The 20,739-nt window shown below is 43.1% G+C and overlaps 1 protein-coding gene across 7 annotated transcripts in view; it reads right to left on the bottom strand.

Annotated features, from left to right (window-relative positions):
• Window positions 1-1,502: 1,502 nt before the first annotated feature.
• Window positions 1,503-20,739, bottom strand: part of CHDH (choline dehydrogenase) — a 32,580-nt gene continuing 13,343 nt past the window's right edge. For 6 of the 7 annotated variants that reach the window (XM_074199173.1, XM_074199171.1, XM_074199166.1 and 3 more), the window contains 7 exons: window positions 17,582-18,301; window positions 16,010-16,161; window positions 10,380-10,509; window positions 9,492-9,626; window positions 6,426-6,568; window positions 4,481-4,583; window positions 1,503-3,711 (listed from right to left, as the gene is read on the bottom strand). In XM_074199173.1, coding sequence (XP_074055274.1) covers window positions 3,293-3,711; window positions 4,481-4,583; window positions 6,426-6,568; window positions 9,492-9,626; window positions 10,380-10,509; window positions 16,010-16,161; window positions 17,582-18,269 — 1,770 coding nt within the window. In that variant the 5' untranslated portion in view covers window positions 18,270-18,301 and the 3' untranslated portion in view covers window positions 1,503-3,292. Of the gene's footprint in view, window positions 3,712-4,480; window positions 4,584-6,425; window positions 6,569-9,491; window positions 9,627-10,379; window positions 10,510-16,009; window positions 16,162-17,581; window positions 18,302-19,184; window positions 19,209-20,739 lie in introns of those variants that run through there. The other variant, XM_074199170.1, reaches the window with a different exon arrangement.

Genomic DNA, 20,739 nt, shown 5'->3' with positions numbered 1-20,739 from the left:
GTCCACATTATCCATAGCAGGGAAAGGAAACTGGAAATTCATGATGGAGATTCAGTTTATTCTTAAACACTACTTAAAGAAGAGCCTTGATTATGAATGCCAGTAGAGCAAATGGCAGACTGAGTCTGGGTCTCTGCCATGGCAAAAACTCAAGCATGTTTAATGGGAATTCAAATATGTCAACTGACAGGCACAAATACCTTTAACCAAGGAAAAATACATTGCAAATTAATAACCTTGACAGGAAATATAAATGGAACCTTAATTATGTAGCTAGGGGGTACAAGGGTTAGAACACTGACCCTTTAGTCATTAAGATCTGAATTCAAATTCAGAACCAAATAATATATAATCCCATCCAAGTCACATCATTTGTCTTCATCTAGAGATAACAGCACCTCCCTCCCAGAGATATTTGCATAGTATTTCACATACCTTAAAATACTGTATAAATGCTCGTTTAGTCATTCAGTCTTGTCTGACTTCTAATCCTGTGGCCCATGGCATGCCAGTACTGTCCTTATTTTATTGGTAAAGATACTGCGTTGTCATTTCCTTCTCCAGTACATGAAGGCAAACAGGATGAGCTTCTTGCCCAGGATTAGTCAGTGTCTGAGACTGGATTTGAACTCAGATCTTACTAACTCCAGACCCAGCGCTGTATCCACTGCAGTGCCACCTAGTGGCCAAAGTGCTAATTATTTGTACAATTGGCTCATTCTTTGTCCTTGATATCTCTGATATGTTTATCTCCCCAACATTTATCTGTAAGATCCAGAGTTCATAGCTTTTAACTTTTGGAAATTTATGAAAAGTGACTTTTTAAAAAACACATACTGTATCAGTGGTACTCAGACAGAAAAGCAGAATTGTTTCAATCCCGGGAATAAGAAGCTTCTAGCATCCGTAAGGTGGATTGTTTAAGCTAAGACATAGTTCCAGCTCCCATGTAGGGGGGGAAAAATGACTGTAGAAGGATCAAAGTCCCAACTTTGGTGTCAACTTTGCCATGAGCGGAGGGGCAGCTTCTTCATGTCCCATAGTAACGATGATCTGGCAGTGAGTCAATACGCATTCAAGTGCCTACCATGTACATCAGACCTCAGATTTAAGCACTGATTAGCCACACTGTCTCAGAAAAGCCCTAAATGATTTTTTCTGACATGATTACCAGGTTATTAAAAAGCACACTGGGTTACTGAGAACTTTTGCAGGTTGTCATATCCCTGTTCTCTCACTGAAACCCAAGTTGATGGGTTAGCAATTCCTTTCTATTTATTCAAGGCCTGACTCCATAATTTTTTCTTACCCTCCCCCATTGCTGAACTTATCCCTAATAACAGGCAGATTCACCATTTTCTGATAAGTAAAATCAAAGTCTATTTCCTGTTACCAGGTTAAAAAAACAAACCAGTTTTGACCACAATGTTGAGAATTACATCATTAAGTTAGTTGATTTAAAATACCACTGAGTACTCATATAAATTTTCAAAAAAATGCACTCAATTTTTCAATTCCTATTTTATTCATTTGATTCGATTTTCAGTTTTATTTTGTTCACATGTCTCATAAGAACCCATGATATGCTATGGCGATATCCTGTGGACTCCAGAAGTTTCCCAGATGAGATAACCCACTTGTGGTGAGTAGCTCCATTGCTAACAGACTGGTGTGGAACTCACATCTAAAATCCACAGATGAAGGAAGTTTCTGGTTCTGGGGAATGAGGGGGAGGGTCTGGACAACCACTATCCCAGAGAGCCTGGCTGACACACAAGAGAATGCTCTTTCCCAAATTCCCCTCCCAGAAAAAAACACCCTGAGATATGCCTGATGAGGATAGGATGGTTTTTCAGGCTTGGTATTTTCAGGTTCAAAGACTGATCTCTGCTAAGGAATCCCAGGGGCCTGGTCCCCATGGACTGTGCCAGGCATGTCAGGGATGGTTGCCCAAATCTGCAGAATCTTCAGAGCTGAGAGCAGCCTTCCAGGTTACCCAGTCCAACCCATACCTGACAAAGAGAAAACTAACTTCATGGATGGGCAGAAGTTGCAGCTCAGTTGAAGGGAAGCCTCCTGGCAAATCAAGGACTCCAGAAATGGGATGGGTTGGTGTGAAGACTGTTTTCCCATCTCTAGGGAGTCTTCATGCCAAGGCTAAATGACCATCAGTGGAGGAAGGTGTTGAAGCCAAGAGCATAGCTCAGGTCTGGTGGGCTTAGCTGGTCAGAGAGCTTCTGTTCAAACCTCGTTGGTTTTGTGTGAATGCATCTGTGTCTGTGTGTGTGTGTGTGTGTGTGTGTGTGTGTGTGTGTGTGTGTGTAAATATCTAATGGCTATTGTCAGGCTCTGTCTAGGCTGCTTTCACATCCATTTGTCTTATTTGGTCCTCAACCCCTCCATCCCCACCTGGTTCTTCCCACCCCACAATCCTGTTGGGAATGGGGAGAAAAGTGATCATCCCTCTTTTGCTGATGAGGAAATAGGCTCAAAAGAAGAGTCTTGCCAAGGCCACAAAAGGAAAGGGTAAAAGCTAGATCTTCAAAGTTGTTTTTCACCAAGTAAAATGTGTCGGAAGATTGGTCCCCTCAGGTCCAATACCACAGTGTTCAGGCAATCACTTCCATGGAACCAAGGTGCTGGGTGCTGGTCACAGAAATGACAAGAATAGCCCCCCCTGGCCTTGAGGCCCTTGGGCTACCCTGAGGCAGAGAGGACTAAGCCAGCTCCACAGGAATGAGTCCAGATGCTTCTATGGCCCTCCCTTGCCTGGGGTTCGCCCTGTGGACAGAGATAGGAGTCATCCCTGAGGTAGGAAGGGAGAATAAAGGTAAGGAAGCTCTAAAGAGAAGCCCAAAACATCCAGATTGCTCTTGTCCTGCGGATGGGCTCCAATTCTGTCAGGGAGCTTGATAAAAGAGAAATGGCTGCACTAGTGAATTTTTCCTAATTGAGGTTGTCTTTGGGACAGACCTCAAGTTATGGTTTTGAGCTACCTGAATTAACTGCTATTTGGGTTTGATTCTAGGCCATAAATCTGAAATGAGATTTCTTTTAAAAGAAAAAGTAAACATTATAGGCTGGAAAAATATCACCCCAAAATAGGCAACACACAGGTCTTCTGTAAGTCCATTTTTGGAGGCTGGCCTAGCTGATCATCTGCATTCATGTAGGCCGATATCTAGCCAAGGACAAAATTATTCTAGAATTTGATGTTAGTCAATTAGTCATGTCTTCTTTCTTAAAGGTTGGCTCTCCTTTGGACGTTCCTGTGCCAGGGCCATGCGAGATCTTAGCGCTGTGTTTCCAAGGTCCTGGGCTTGTAAACAGGAACATCCCTGTCACAGAGAGATGGAAGCCCCCGAATAATGTCAGAGGCTTTCTCGGCTATCATGATGGTGGGGGCGTTGAGGTTGCCACTGACCACACTAGGCATTATGGATGCGTCCACAACCCTCAGGTTTTCCACTCCAATAACTCTGGTCTGAGGATCGACCACAGCATTTGGGTCGGAGAGCTGGCCCATCTTACACGTGCATGATGGATGGTAGGCACTGTCAGCCTTGGCCCTGACAAAAGCATCGATGTCTTTGTCAGACTGTACATGGCTGCCTGGCTGGAGCTCGCGGCCCCGGAATGGCTCTAGAGCTTTCTGGGCAAAAATTTCTCTGGTTAACTTCACCGACAAGCGGAACTCCTCAATATCTTCTTCTGTGGAGGGAGAAGAAGACTGGTGAAGATTCCTCCTTGCCCATTTTCCCCTCATTCATTCCCTCTTATAACTTTAATCACTTGCCTAAAACACCTATCTCAATGCAAAAGAGCAGACCTCCAAGTTAATGTCACGTGGAAAGCCATACTGGGAAAAGAAATGACCCCATGGGAAAAGACTAAATTAGGGGAAAAGATCAGAGAATCAAGTGATTTGCCCAAGGCCACACAGCTCTGGGTGAGAATCTATTCTCCGAGGCTGCTTTTCATGGAGTGATATTAATTAGAAATCTCAACTTTGCCGATTTTGCAGGAATACACAAGGACCCCTAGCTCTGGGGCTGAAAATATCAGCCTCCCTGATGCAGTCCAGAGGGAAGGAAGATCAGTGAGGTAAGGTGTGGAGTCTGTAAAGACAAATGTAAAGTGTTAAAAGGCAAACTAAGAGCCTTTAGTAAACCATGGCTTCATCCTCATCCTCAGCACCTTTACCTTCTTCCCTCTTCTTTTGAGGAAAAGAAAAAGAAGGAGGAGGAAGAGGAAGAGGAATAGGAAGAAAAGGAGGAGAGAAGGAAGGAAGAGGAAGAGGAGGAGAAGAAACTGTGGTCTTTTCTGAAGGTCACCTCTATTTATGGAAAATTCCTCAACATGCACATTACAAATTTAGCCAAATGTATGCATTATGAGAGAGCTCTGAGGGAGATAGCTCAATGTGCAGACCTAGAAATACAAATTCTGCAAAAGGGTGCAGGACCAGTCAATTCATCACCTGTTGTCATGTAGTTTGGTTCAATAATTGGGTGGTCCATGGGGTTGGCACTTTTCAACTTCACCCATCCCACACTCTGGCTCCGCATGGTCCCCACATGCACCTGGAATGGTCAAACACACCAAGCCATGAAGTCTCCTTACCAGTAATCCTTCCAGACAATAAGCACTAGATTAATACTTGTAAGATGAATGAATGGATGACTGTTCCCTCTTCAACATCCCCATCGTGCCTACACCTGGAGGTGAACTTGATACCTCAGTTGGGGTTGGGGGAGGGGCAGCTCCTAATGTGAGGCTAAAGTCCATCAACATCTCTTGCCTGACAAATGGAATCAGCCCTTGACTGAATCTCCCAAGTCTATGGAAATGTCAACATGGACACACCTCAACTTTGATACAAATGCTCCCTCCAGAGATCTTAATCTTTGTTTTTCTGGGCTCTGAGGAAGCCCATGACATTCTTCTCAGAATCATGTTCCTAAATAATTAAATGAATTGATAAGTTTCAATTAGAAGTTAGTGAAACTAAAGATACTATTTTTTGGGACCCAGGTTTACAAAACTCCTGAAATTTATATCCATGGACAACCTGGTCTCAAATTAAGAACTCCTGCTATAAATCCATTTGCAAAGAATTATGGACCAAGGACTAAACAAAACTGGCCCTATGTTATTATTTTTCTTCTTAAAAAATGACAGTCATGGCCAATATTACTATAAAGGACGATGATCAATGTTGGAAGGGATGTGGGAAATCTGGGACACTAATACATTGCTGGTGGAGCTGTGAACTCATCTAACTTTTCTGGAGAGCAACTTGGAACTACACCCAAAGGGCAACAAAAATGTGCATCCCTTTTGATGCAGCAATACCACTACTGGGTCTATACCCTGAAGAGATGATGAAAAAGGGTAAAAACATCACTTTTATAAAAATATTTATAGCAGCCCTGTTTGTGGTGACAAAGAATTGGAAATCCAGTAAATGTCCTTCAATTGGGGAATGGCTTAGCAAACTGTGGTATATGTATGTCATGGAACACTATTGTTCTATTAGAAATCAGGAGGGATGGGAATTCAGGGAAGCCTGGAGGAATGTGCATGAACTGATGCTGAGTGAGATGAGCAGAACCAGAAAAACACTGTACACCCTAACAGCAACATAGGGGTGATGGTCAACCTTGATGGACTCGCTCATTCCATCAGTGCAACAATCAGGGACAATTTTGGGCTGTCTGTGATGGAGAATGCCATCTGTATCCAGAGAAAGAACTGTGGAGTTTGAACAAAGACCAAAGACCTTTAACTTAGGGGAAAAAAACATTATCTTATTATGTAATTTTGCTCTCTCTTATACTTTATGTTTCTTCCTCAAGGATATAATTTCTCTGTCATCACATTCAACTGAGATCAATGTATATGATGGAAACAATGTAAAGACTAACAAACTGCCTTCTGTGGGGGGGAGGGAAGCAAGATTATGGGGAAAATTGTAAAAATCAAAATAAATAAATAAATTTGTTTAAAAATGACAGTCACTATTGGAAAATAAGTTATAGGATTCTTAATGATATCCAGAGAAGCACCTGGAACTTCCACATGAGAAGCTCTCCCATGAGAAGTTCCCAAGGGGAACTCTGATCTTTGCCACTTGAGCTAAAAGGTGAAGTTATTGACCAGGTCCTGGCAGTAGCCAAGATGGTGTAGGGAGTGGGGCATTAAATTATCTCTAGTCTCTTCCTCCCCACCCCAACTGGACTAGAAGTGCACTGATGAGATGATGCAGGCTTTGTTAAACTTTGCCAAGAGGTCACCAAGCTTTCTCTGGTACTCAACCATCAATGGAGCTTACTGGTAATAAGGAAGAAGGCCATCTTCCACTGAGGAGTGGCTACAAAGTAAAGATGATGCACAAGGGGACTGGCAGTGCCCATGCTACTCACCTGGTAAGCTTCCTGCTGAGTCGGGACTCGCCCATGGTCAATCACTTGAGAAGGCAAGAAGTGGAACTGAATATCAGGATGAGAAATACCTGGGCGGCTCCGGATGAAGCCACCAGTTTCAAGATGGGCAGTAGATCCTTGCCCTGAGGAGGAAGAAGAGAGAAGAAAAAAAATCAACAGTCTCAGACTGAGAGGGGGGGCCTCAACCATCAGCTCATTCAACCCTGAATTTGGTTCAGAATTTCTGATGCTTGACTAATTCATGTGAAAAGGACCTAAGATCTACCTTGGGAAGAAGTTGGGGCCTGTGCCTGGTCTCATCTGAAGAACACTAGCAAACTTTCCTTGGATTCAGTGAGTTAGTAAATAGAAAGTACTAGTGGCCTGGCTGCTTGGTCATTACCTCCCTTTCTCTCCTTTCCCCAGAGAATTTCCCATAATCTGGGTTTTTCTCCTAAGCCTGTGGAATTGAGAACACTTGGGAAGTGGAGCCAAGATGGTAGAGTGAATGCAGGGAACTCCAAGTTCTCCCAAAGTCCCCTGCAAACTTTAAAACAACACCTAAATGAGTTCAGTAGCAGCAGAACCCACAAAAAGCCCAAAGTTTTCCTTACCCAAGTAACTTAGATGCTTGGCCAGAAAGGTCTGTGTTGTTGGGTGGGAATGGAGTGCAAGCCACCCCAGGGCACCCCAGCAAGAGCTCTGAGCCCACAGATGCTAAGGGGGTAGGATAATGACCAGGAGGAGTGGACCCTCAGCAGATACCGGGTGACTCCAGGTCATGGTCCCAGGGGAAGGAGAAGCACTAGCAGGGCAGGATCCTGGTTACAGTTCCAGGCTTGTAGTGGTTGCTCACACAACAGAATAGAGCACGGTCTAGGAGGGCAGTGACTGTACCTTAAGATGAGGCACCGTGGAAACACTGAACCCTTACACCCCCCAGAACTAGCTCCAAAAACAGCTGCCATTTGGGATGGTGGTCCGGGAGCAGAGCCCAGCGTTAACATAAAGTTAAAAGTCAAGAAATATGCCAGAAAAATGAACACAACAATAACAGAACCTGAGCACAGTTACTATGGTAACAGTGAAGGTCAAAACCCAGAAGCAGACAACAAAGTCAAAACTGTCTCGAAGAATGTGAAGTGGTTACAGGCAGAGTTCACCAGGATTTTTAAAATGAAATAAGAGAAGAAGAAAAACTGGTAAAAGAAATCAGAGTGATGCAAGGGAAAAGAGTCAATATCTCAGTAAAGAAGACACAAAAAACACTGAGGAAAGTTAACACTTTAAAAAACAGAAGAGCCAAATGGTAGAAGAGGCACAAAAATCCACTGAAGGGAGGAGCTTCTGAGCTCTTAAAAAGAATTGTCATGTAGAAAAGAAGTTACAAAAACTCCCTGAAGAAAATCATTCCTTAAACAGAATTGGGCGAGTGGAAGCTAATGACTCAGTGAGATATCAGGAAACAATAAAATAAAATTAAAAGAATGAGAAAAATAGAAAAAAGGTGAACTATCTCCTTGGAAAAACAACTGACCAGGAAAATAGATAGAAGAGATAATTAACATAATTAAGCAAGCCGTGATCAAAAGAAGAGTGTAGAAGTATTATAAGAAATTATTAAGGAAAAATATTCTAGAACGGGGTAAAATAGAAATGGGAAGAATCTATCGATCATAAAGAGATCCCAAAAGAAAACTTCCAGGAAGACCGTAGTCAGAGCTTCCAGGGTCAAAAAGAAAACATTGTAAGCAGCCAGAAACAATTCAAATATGGATAGTCAGAAGGACACATGATTTAGTAGCTTTTACACATGAAAGAATCAGACACTTAGATCACAAAAAGAAATCCCAAAGCCAGGATTACAACCAAGAATCATCTCCCAAGCAAAACTGGATATCAGGGCAAAAATAGCCATTTAATGAAATAAGGAATTTTTAAGCAGTCCTGATGACTAAAAAAAAAAAAAAAAAAGATTATACTGTTTACATTTCTACATGAGAAGATGAAATTTGTAACTTCAAACAACTTTATCATGATTAGGGGAGTTAGAAGTATAGACAGACAGAGGACACCACTGTAAGTTGACCATGGTGGGTTGTTATCTAAAAAAACAAAATTAAGAGGAAAAAATGAAGGATAAACTGTGAGGAGGAAGGGAAAATTAGAATGGGGAAAATTATGTCACATAAAAGAGAAATCTACAGTAAATAACCATGAAACAAATTTATACAAGATTTTTTATCTCATTTCTTAAATATATATAGAGAACTGAGTCAAATTTATAAGAATACAGATCATTCCCCAATGGTCAAAGGATATGAAGAAATATTGATAATAATTGTAATATGATGATAAAAATGATAATATTAATGGTGATAATGATAACAATGATGGTGATAAGGATAATAGTGATAATGATGATAAGAACAATGGTGATAATGACAATACCGATGATGATAATGGTGGTGATAGTGGTGGTGGTAAGAATATTAATGATAATAATGATGGTGATAATGATAATAGTGATAATGTTGATGATTACCAGAATAAGAACAATAGTAATGATGATAATATAATGGTAATGATGATGATGAAGGTGGTGCTAATGATAATGATGGTAATAACAATGTTAATAATAGTAATTATAATAACTTTCATGATTTGCAAAAAGTTTTATAAATATCTTATTTTATACTTGCAACCACCCTGGGGAGTAGGTGCTATTATTATCATCCTCATTTTACAGATAGGGAAACTGAGGCAAGCAAACTAAAGATGCTACTGTTGGGAGGGAGTTGGGAGGAGGGAAGAGGAATCAGAGATTTCATTCAGGTATGGATAGGTTCCTCTACTAAATAGATTTCACCTGCTCTGCCTCTACTGGTCTTTGGGAATCACCTGGGACACTAGTGGCTTGCCCCAGGTTACACGAGGAAGGTTTTCAGGTCCCCTTCACCAGGCCACATCATCACCAAATGAGACAAGGAAGCCTGGGACATGTGAAATGACCGATCCGTGGTCCCCATCCCCCCAAGAAGGAAATGAGCAATACCACAAACCCACCTGAAAAGCGCCAGAGCCACTCCAAACCGATACGCATCTTCCGAATAGGCTTCTGGGCTGAGTGCAGAGTGATGGGTTTCTTGCATTCTTGCTGGATGTACATCTCCAGATGGTCCTGGAGGTTCTGACCCACACCTGAGAGAGGAGCAAGGGGACAGAGAAAGAAGGGAGAAACTGATGAGGGGATGGAAGTAGGAGCCAGGATTGCAAGATGATACCTTGGGATAAACAGGCAAAGAAAGCCAGATGCTCTCTGGCAGGTGCCTCACTCCCTTCAGTGGGAAGAGTTGTGATTTCTCTCCCCAGTCTCCTAATCAGGTCCTAGCCACTGGGATTTTAGGGACACCTTGTTTTTCTACTGAGATGATTCTACTTTGCCACTATTCTGGCTCTTTAGGTTTTAGAAAGAAAATTTGGCTTATTATTTTTTAGGAAACAGTCTATTCTCTCTATGAGAGTAGCCTGGAGACCAATAGGAGGCATGGATAATTCTCCCAAGTGCCCTCTGATCCTAAAATGGAGCAGGCAGTATTTCTGAGTGCCGTCATTAAGAATCATGGGACCTCAATATCCAGGGATCAAGAATCCCTCTTGACAACAGACCTAAGAAGCACCAAGGAGCACACCCTGCTCTGGCTTCAGGTTGTCTAAGGAGTAGTTACCACTATTAGAGGCAGTCCCATACCACTGATAAGAGGCTTTTCTGAACACAGAGCTTGAGTCTTCCAATTTGAAATGTTGCCCCACTGCTCTCTGGGACCAGGAAGAATGTAGTTCATCCCTCTTGAATAAGACCCTTCAGTTTTGGGAAGACAGCATCATGGACCCTGGGAGTTTTCTCTGAGCCCCATGTGCCAGCCTCTGCCCTACAGAAAAGGGGGAACATACCTGGAAGGTGACAGACAATAGGAATCCCATGTTTCCTGAGGTCATCTGCATTCCCAATTCCGGATAACATGAGCAGTTGGGGTGAGTTGATGGCCCCTCCACTCAGAATCACCTCTTTGCTAGCATAAACCTGGAAAGTCAACGACATGATTAGAATCCAGGAAGCATGCCACAGGGAAACAGTTCAAATCTCCACCCATTCAGTCATTTCAACAACCGTTTGGGAAACGTTGGCAATCAGCAGAGCAAATCCTGAGGCAGATGCAAAGAGGAAAAGGACTCTGCCCGAGGCATTTACAGTCCAGTGAGTATATCGAATGAAAACACAGACTCTAAGGTTGCAGATGGGTAGATGTCCAGATTTATTTTAAGTAGAAGGTACAGCATGTTCTTCAAACCAAAGAGCCAGAAATAATACTAAGCAAAAAAAAATTAGAGCAGATTATTAAAGGAATGACCTATGGCCTTTAAAAAGTGAATCTGGGGGTAGCTAGGTGGCACAGTGGATAGAGCCCTGCTCAAATCTGGCCTCAAACATTTATTAATTACCTAGCTGTGTGGCCTTGGGCAAGCCACTTAACCCCATCGCCTTGCAAAAAAGAAAAAAACTAAAAAAAAATTTTTTAAGTGAATCTGCAGGGGCAGCTAGGTGGCGTAGTGGATAAAGCACCGGCCCTGGAGGCAGGAGTACCTGGGTTCAAATCCGGTCTCAGACAATAATTACCTAGCTGTGTGGCCTTGGGCAAGCCACTTAACCCTGTTTGCCTTATGAAAACCTTAAAGAAATAAAGAAATAAAATAAAAAGTGAATATGGGATCATTAAGAATTGCTAAGAGCTTGCTAACACCATACCACCTGACTTGATGTCTCTTTAGATGGGGTTCCTGGGCTAATAAAACAGGAAAATGATGAAAAAATGTTCTAAATCATTATGGATTAGAGAAATACAATTTCTCTATCAGATTAGAAAATATAACAAAAAAGGGAAATAATGTTAGAGAACATGTGGGGAAAAATGGGACACTAATGTATTGTTTATGGAGTTGTGAAGTAATCCAACCCTTCTGGAGAGCAATGTAGAACAACATCCAAAGTAAAACTGCATACTCTTTGATTCAGAATACCGTTACTAGATCAGTATCCCAAAGAGATCACAAAAAAAAAAGAAAGAAGATTCACATGTTCAAAAATATTCATAGCAAGCTTTCTTTGTAGTAGCAAAGAATTGGAAACTGAGAAGATGTCGGAATGACTGAACAAACTGTGGAATATGAATGTGATGGAGTACTAAGAAATCACACGTGAGTGGACTTCAGAAAAGTCTTCAAAGACTTACATGAATTGATGCTGAGTGAAGTGAGAACCAGGAGAACATTATACACATTAACAGCAACCTTATGTGATGATCAAATATAATGTTCTTAGCTCTCCTCAGCAGCATAAATAATCAATCATTATTATCATTATTCCAGAGAAAGAACTATGGAGTCTGAATGTAGACCAAGGCATATTATTTTCCATTTTAAAAAATTTGTTTTATGTTTTTAACTCATTTTCCCCTTTTGTTCTGATTGTCTTTCACAACATGACTAATATGGAGATATGTTTAACATAACATGCATAACCCGTATCAGATTACTCACTGTCAAGGACAGGGGGGAAGAAAAGGAAGGAAGCAGAAAAATGTGGAATTCAAAATTTTACAAAAAAATGAATGTTGAAAACTATCTTTACATGTGGTTGGAATAATAAATAAATTTAAGTTAAAAAAAGATAAAACAGGAAAATGTACAGACACAGTACATGAGGATTTCCCACAATATTTTATGGACAAATGGAGATATTGGGATGGATTTGAAATTAGTTGACTGAATGGATCAATGCCAATCTAGGGGAACAACTCTACCAAGAAGTGTTTACCGGAGTCTGTTCTTAGTCGAAATCAACCGACTATTTTCCATCTATAATTTGAATTAAGGAATCAAAGGGAGGCTAATTAAATCTAAAGATGGCACTAAACTAGAAGAGATGGCTAGTACACATTGGTTGCTGTCCTTCATTCTTTTATTTTTTTGGCTAGGCAATGGGGTTAAGTGGCTTGCCCAAGGCCACACAGCTAGGTCATTATTAAGTGTCTGAGGCCATATTTGAACTCAGGTCCTCCTAACCCGGGGCTGGTGCTCTATCCACTGCGCCACCTAGCTGCCCGCTGTCCTTCATTCTTAAAAGGACCAAAATGACACCCCTATATTAGAGTCAAGTTACAGTGTGTTCGATTGTGGCTAACCAGACCAATATGAGTTTGGCATGTTCTACCACAGGTCTGGCACAACTAGACCATGAAGCATTGAGAGAGTGTTCTCTAAACTTGGGTTTCTCAATACTTTTTCTTTGCTGATAGAGCACAAACACCTTCTCTGATGAGGGCACACCATGCTGGGTAGTCCTGTGCCAGGGTCTCCCATGATGCACAATCAATTCCAAAGTTTTTCAGAGAATTTGAGATGGTCCATGTATCACTTTTTCTGCCCCCCCCAAGAATGCTTGCCTTGTGTGAGTTCTCTTTAAATTAGTATTTTTGATAAGTGCTATGTTTGGCATTGGAACAACATGGCCAGTCCATCAGAGCTGTTCTCTGTAGTAGAGTTTGAATGCTTGGAAGCATAGTTTGAGAAAGGACTTCAGAACAACCTTGAAAAAGCCTGATGTCTTCTGCCAGATGATCATCAGAATCTTTCTGACAATTCAATTGGAAGCGATTCCATTTCCTGACATGGCGTTGGTAGACTGTCCAGGTTTCAGAGGCATATAACCTTGAGGTCAGCACAATGGCTCTGCAGAACTTCAGTTTGGTAGTCAATCAGCTTAAGATCTCTCTCTCTCTCTCTCTCTCTCTCTCTCTCTCTCTCTCTCTCTCTCTCTCTCTCGCCTTTGAAGTCTTCCACAGTGAAACCAGCTCTGGCAATGCGAGTGTCAACCTCATTATTGATGTGGAGCTCCCTAAGAAGTGCATTGCCAGGGTAAGTGAACTTGTCCACAGTTCTCAAAACTTCTCCATCTGTGGTAACTGATGGTTCCAGTTATGGCTGGTGAGGTGCTGCCTGAAGGAGCACCTGGGTTTTCTTGGTGATGACTGTTAGGCCAAAATGAGCACAAGAAACAGAATCGATCCATCCTTTGTTGCATCTCAGCTTCAGAGGCTGCCTTGATGGCCAATCATCTAGGAACAAAAAATCATGCAACAACACCCCCCCACTCCACAGTTTAGTCATGGTGTTTAGCCTTTCAATTTAATTAATTTACCATTAGTGTACCATTTACCATTAGCAATTTAAATAATTTACAATTAATAGTAAAATAATTTACCATTGCTACTAGGTATCAAGGTAGAAGAGTGAAGGTCCCAGAGTCGGGAAGACTCATTTTCATCAGTTCAAATGTGGCCTTGGACACTTGCTAGCTGTGTGACCTTGGGCAAGCCATTTATTTACCTTAGTTTCCTCATATGTAAAATGAGCTGGAGAAGGAAGTGACACCAAGAAAACCCCAAATAAAGTCACAGAGTCAGACACAAGTGAAAATGACTGAACAACTAAAATGCTGGTCAAAAAACTGGAGTCCCAAACTATTTGGACAGGCTGTAACTCCCTAATTTACCTTTCCAGCCCTTCCCCCTTCTGAGAATACCAGTCTGACAGACATCTCCATCCAGTGTCTCACACTCCATTATGTTTATGAAGACAATGAATTTCATTCTCTTCCCCATTCTCTTTCTTTTCTTTTGAGAGCACTGACCTTCTTACACACATTCAAGCTTGTCACTCTGGCATCATTCTTGACCTTTCTCTTTCTACCCAATCACTGAGCATTCAAACCCATCTCCACCACCATCTCTGGCTTCCTTCCTCTCCTTTCAACTGACACAACCAATAGCCTAGTTCAATACCTCCCCTAACTGGCCTTTCTGCTTCTAGTCTCCCCCCCGCCAACCTGGCCTCCATGTCACTGTCAAGAAAAGCAAACAAAAAACAAGCTTCCTTCATAAGGAATCTCATCCCTCATCAAAAACTTTCAGGGGCTCCCTATTTCTAATAGGGTAAAATCCAAGTTTCCTGGCCTGACATTCAAGGGCTTAACTCATCTGACTTCCATCTGCATTTCTGGTCTCTTTTCCCCCATATTGCTCCCCTTCATATTCTCTAAGCTCCAGCCCAACTGGGCTTATTACTGCTTCTTAAATCTGAAATACTGATGCCACAAGCCATCCCCTTCTGCCATGGACTCCTCTTCCTTCAAGGCTTAGCTGAGCTGCCATCTTAGTTCCTAAAGACACCTGCTCTCCATAAATTAACCTCTCTGGCACCATGCTCCCTCAATAGCGGGGAGGTGGTCTCATCTCTTTATCCCCAGCATGTAGTACTTCCCGGTATCTCAGACATGGGAGGGGAAGTCACAGGTCATTCTTATCTATGCTTAATCAAGACCATCTTCCCAAGTGGGCATCCAGCTTTTTCTTGATGCCCCACAGTGAGAGGAACTCACCCCCTTCTGAGGCAACCCCCATCACTCAGGGGAAGAATATCTTGACTTACAGACTAAGCCTCCTGTCTGGGGCAAGAGTCCACTCTCTTCTTCTGCCTTCTAAGACTAAGGAGAGCAATAACCAGCCCCAGTCCACAGAACAGCCCTTCACATACAGCCTTCCTATTCTGAGTCCTCTCTTCACCAAGCTGATGCATTTGGAAAACCTGGGTTCAAATCCCACCCCTGACCCTTATTCCTGGTATGAGTTTGAGTCATTTAACTTCTTTAGGTTTTAATTTCTGTTGGACCAGAAGTTTCTGAGTCTCAGTTTCCTGTAAAATCGGGAGGGGATTGAGGATGGCCTCAAAGTTTCCCTTCCAGCCCTAGATCAATGGTATTAGGATCAAATCTCAGATGGTCTGAAGTCGGTGTTTAATCAATTTTGTATTTGTTTCTTTGTTAATTGACTAATATGATTCCTATGGAGCCAAAACCCAGAATATGCCCCCAGAAAGCCTTGGGTAGTGTTTACCTTTTGAATACAGTTTGGACTTGGTGTTCTCTGAGGGTCCCACTCAGTTCTGAGAATTTTTGATGTAAAGAGCCCTCAAGATCCACTGCACTCAAGAAGGGTGCAACTGGGTCCCGTTTGCTTCTCAGTTTTATACTTTCCAACCAGTCACACTCATTGCATCATTCCTCTATCAAAGGCCTAAGATGTTGTCTGGTTAAGACCCTGCCCTTGTTCTTGCTGCTTGCTCCTCCCCCCCCAATCTTGTGAAAACCACAGGAGGCTCCAGAGCATCACATGTTTTCATTGGCAAGAACCTTGGAGACCAAAGAATCCACACTCCTCTCAGCTGACAGATGCAGAAACAAGACAGAGCCACCCAGAGCAGACACAATGACAGATTGGATGGCCCGTGAGAATGCCGGGCGCTTTGCCTCTATTTTGGAGCATTCCAATCTAGGACCAAAGGTCAAGAAGTTGGTGAATGAATACCCTGCCCCTCTCCCGGCTCGTTTGTACCTGCCCACCTCATGGCCAAAGAGCTTGTGGGCAAGCAGAGCTTTCCCCTCAGCCCCACCAAGGGGGTACGCTGACCTTTTTCTTCTGCCCGTTCTTCATGTACTCCACGCCAATAGCTTTGGTCCCATTAAACAGAATTTTGGTCACAAAGGTTTGGGATTCTGCTGTCAAATTGGGTCGGGACAGAGCAGGTCGGAGATAAGCACTAGCAGCACTCCATCGCTGACCTGGGGAGCAGAGCAGAAAGGTGGTCATTGCATTAATTGAATTCAACTGTCCTGTCACATGTAGGTCAATTCTGCAACTTCCAATTCAGTAGGTCAATTATTGCTTCTTTCTGGGATACCTGACGAGACCCTACCTATAACTTCAATCTAGGTCCCAATGAAATCCTCTCTAGAAGGCATTAGCTGGCCCACCCCTGCCCTGGCTCCTAGGCCTTCACATCAACTAAAAAGCCCATTTCCCAAGCAATAATTGGAAGCTTCAGTGCCTATAAAATACTTTGCACAAATGGGCAATCAGTGCCAGTTGTTATTGCTTTGAGGGAGGAGAAAACCACCCTCTCCCATGTGCTTCTTGTGGCCATGGGTTCTCTGGGATTCCAAATGAGGGCTCCCAAAACTTGTTAAGAATATCTGACTCCTCTTTTTCATAATCTGTTTCTTTCATGATGTCACTTCTTTATGTGTTTACAACCTTGAGAAAGGGGTCCACAAGCTTGCCCATGCTGATGGTTTCAAACATCCAAAACCCAATACAGGCTCAGAATTCTAGTCCTAGTCCCTCCCCCCACCCCAGAATGGACCCTCAGAGGGAGGGAGACCCTGTCTTATGGGAGTTTTTCTTTGATCCAAAACCATTTGGTAGTTCTCCAACAAGTACGAAAGGCAGCCAGGGATGGTGTGGATTGGGTCCCAGATTTCAAGAGGATTCAAGTCACTGTGTGACTTTGGTTAAGTCACAGAACTTGGTGGAGGAAAGGGGAAGGTGAGATAATAGCTCATCCAAAGCATCAGTAACAGAAAAGCTTACTAAGATCAGTTGGAAACCATCATCGACAAGCCTCAATGTCTTAGGACTGAGAAGCAGTACCAGAGAGGGAACTGGGACTCCCAGGGATGACTCCCTATAAACCAGAGACATGCGACCCACTCCCTTCCCCATCAATCCTTTACTCTCTTCCCCTTTCACTCCTTCACTTTCTTCTTCTTCTTCTTCTTCTTCTTCTTCTTCTTCTTTGTTCTCTGAGACTGGTTTTTGAGGATCCTCTCTGAGGAGAGGGTTTGGGGTTCTGGATTAGGGGAATGGGCAAGGGAAATGACTGAGCTGGCTGCCTTTCTCTGAGTTTTTGTTATCTCTCTTTTTAAAATTTATTCTCAGTTTCTAGAAAAACCAATAGATGTTGGTTAATAGTTTTTAAATGGATAATATTTTTTTCAAAGGGCAAAAAACTCAATCTACTATCAGGCAAGCCTGTTCCCCTTTTGGATCCCTAGTTTAACCATGCATAAAATAGAGTTCATTTTCTGACCTCTCAAAGGTGATCAGGTGAGAGGAGTATTGGAAAAGCTTGGATCGAGTGAAAAGTGCCCCTCGAATGGGTAAGGGTTGGCCTTGGTCCTTCAGATCCTGGGACCCCTTTACCTTTGTATATAGTCATGTCCATCCAACCAAAGCCTTCCTGTTGGAAACCGTTCATGTCCTCGGTGAAGGGGTAGCCGGCCTGCTGGGCTGCCTCCAGGAAGGCGTGGTGCAGGGGGTGGTCACTCTTGCCCCTGGACACTTGCAGGGGACCCTCCCCACCCCGGTATTGGTTAGCGCCCAGCTCATGAGTCTGGGCTCTTCGGAAATAAGGCAGACAATGCTCGTAGTCCCAGCCCGTGGCCCCTTCCTGACTCCAGCGGTTGTAGTCCTCTGCGTGGCCACGGATGTAGACCATGGCATTGAGAGAAGAGGAGCCGCCCCAGACGCGGCCCCGAGGCCAGTAGAGGACTCGCTGATTCATGCCCTTCTGGGGGGTGGTATGGTAATACCAGTTATACTTGTCATCACAGAGGTTTGAGACCAGGGCAGCAGGCATGTGGATCTTCCACATGAGGCGCTTACTGCCCATCCAGGTGTCTCTGGGCCCAGCCTCCAGGACCATCACAGTGTTGTTGCTGTCTTCTGACAACCGGTGGCTCAGGACACAGCCGGCGGACCCGGCCCCAACGATGACATAGCTGTATGTGTCTCTTTTTCCATCACTGGAACTGGCCTGATGGGCAAGCCTTACCAGCCCAGCTTGGGGAGGGAGGCCCCACTTCTTGGAGACTCGGAGGAACAGAGACATCCTCCTCACCAAGAGCAGCAAAGTCCTTTGACCTGAAAGACACAATTCAATTGGATCATGCCCAAAATGCAATGAGGATATGGGAGGGGACAAAGTTACCTGAAATTCAAGACCCCTGGCCTAGAGTCCTGGCCTAGAGTTCCAGAGGCAATGACCCTGGATAGGTGGATCCAGTCCTGGAAAATGCCCCTCATTTTTCCTCTCACAGGTACTCCTTCCTGTCTAGTCTCTGTCTCCAATTTCTCCCCATTATAATCCTTTCTCCACTCAACTACCAAAGTGACTTTATTTTGGGGAGGCCAAGTCTCCGTATTTCACACAGTATCTAACAAACAGTAGGTATTTAATAAATGCTAGCCATCTTGTTCAGGCTGGATGTTCAGTGGTCACTCTCCAGTCCAGTCCTGCTACTGGAAACTTTCATCCATTCTCCTTAGGCAGCCTGGGGAATTTACACATTGGAGCCAATCTATTAGCTGAGCCCCCAGAGTTCCCGTGATCTACCAGCCTATTCCGAATCTTCACCTACTGGATGGCAGGCATACCCCACTGTGGCCAAGCCTCAAGTGCATATATGACCATTCCATTCATCTACTCAATAAACTCCACTGGCTCCCTCCTAATTAATTTCAGGATCAGCTAGAAATACATTTAAAACCATTTAGCTCCTGGGCCCGACCTTCCCTTCCAACTTAATTATTTCCCTTCACACAATCTCGTCTACCAAACTAGACATCTCATTGCTCTTCATGAGAGATGAGACACTCGATCTCTCACCTCATAGTTCTGGCTATCCTTCCCTCCTAGAAGGTTCTCCCACACCACCTCTGCCTCTTCAAATTCCTAGTTTCCTCCAACACCAACTTCTCCATGAAGATCTTCTCTGGAGACAGATACCCTCTCCACACACATTACCTTGTGTTTTTTGTACATAGCCACACAGGCATCCATCAGAGGTTTGTGTACCAGCAGCACACCCTGAGGAAGCATTGCCATTGGCCTTCACCTTAAAGGGAATAAGAAGGGCCAAATGAGAATGCTCTCCCTGGGGATGCTTCAATCTCAGGTCTTCCAAGTCTTGTGCTCTATCCACTGAGTTGCCCAGCTGCTACCAACAGGAGCTGAACTAGAAATGCTAACTGCACTGGGGGGAAAACCAGACCCAGAGGACCACTGACTGATTTATAAAGACCTGGAATGGGGTCATCCAACCAATTTCCCTCAGGTTAACAGATCATGGAAGGAAAGTTCTTCAAGGAGCAAAGAGTTAAGTCTTTCTGGAAATCTTACAAGCCTTGGATTCAAGGAGGTCAGAGGTTCTCCCAAGTAAGAATTTAACATAGTCTTTGTTTCAGAGCCACTCCTCAGATATAAATAGCAGTGCCTGCTTGGCTCCCATCATTTCTGTCCATATCCATCATCTGTGCCCAGTCTCTCCATCTATCCATCCATCCATCCGCATTAAATTCATTCATAGTCAATAACTAACTTCTTTGCTTCCACTTCCAAATATCAGCAAAGAGGAAAGAGGAAACCCAAGACTCAGGGATTTCATTTCCCGGAAAGTGCTGATTAAGAAGTAGCTAATGGCTGACAAGGGTGAAGCAAGTCAAGTTGAGAAGAGAGCTGGAGGAGGGGGGGAAGGAAGGAAGAAGGAGAAGAGGAGGGAGAGAAGGGCCATTGTCAGCACCATCATTTAACATCGGACACTACTAGAATTCTTTAAAATTGGCAAACCAACACAAAGCCACATGATTCTATCAATCAATTCTATCAGTAGAGGAAGAAAATGCCTTTGGCCAAGTCTAGTGCTTATCTAGGTTAAAAACCATCTCCCCCACACACACTTCTAGGGACCATTTTAATATGATAAAAACCATGAATCTAAACTCAGAAACTTGAATTATCTGCAATGGGGAAACATGAGAAGTTTCACCAGGAAATGACTAAAGCATGGATATTTCTTTCTCTGTGCTATTATTTTACACAAGAAATGCTAGCAATAGAAATAAGAGAAATAAATAACAGAAAGGCACAGGCAGGTAAAGCTGTCTTTTGCTAATGACATAACAGTTGTCCTAGAAAACAGATAAAGATAACTCATGGTTTCAGGAAAGAAAAAGGAACAAAATACTCCTTACCCCTTACCCCCCCCAAAAAAAAATATAAAATCAAGAGTAGCGGAGAGAGTCAGTCCAGAGAACTTGGCCTCACATCTAACCTCTGGCACTTCCTGGCTATGTGACCCTGGACAAGTTTCTGAACCTGAGAGGTTCTTCTCGATACTTAGTCACTATGACACCTGGCTATGTTCACTACTGGTCCGCACAAAATATGTTTTTTGAAAGATGACTGTACTATTGAACTCAAAATACAAATTTAGTACACTGTCAACAAAACTACCTAGAGGATAATTTACTTTAGCTGAAGTATTAGATTCTGCTCTAGCCTTTGATTTTTTTTTTTTTTT

This window comes from Macrotis lagotis, chromosome 8, assembly GCF_037893015.1.
Source record: "Macrotis lagotis isolate mMagLag1 chromosome 8, bilby.v1.9.chrom.fasta, whole genome shotgun sequence".
Taxonomy (NCBI): Eukaryota; Metazoa; Chordata; class Mammalia; order Peramelemorphia; family Peramelidae; genus Macrotis; species Macrotis lagotis.
The sequence above is the reverse complement of the archived record's forward strand: the minus strand, read 5'-3'. Positions and strand labels throughout refer to the sequence as shown.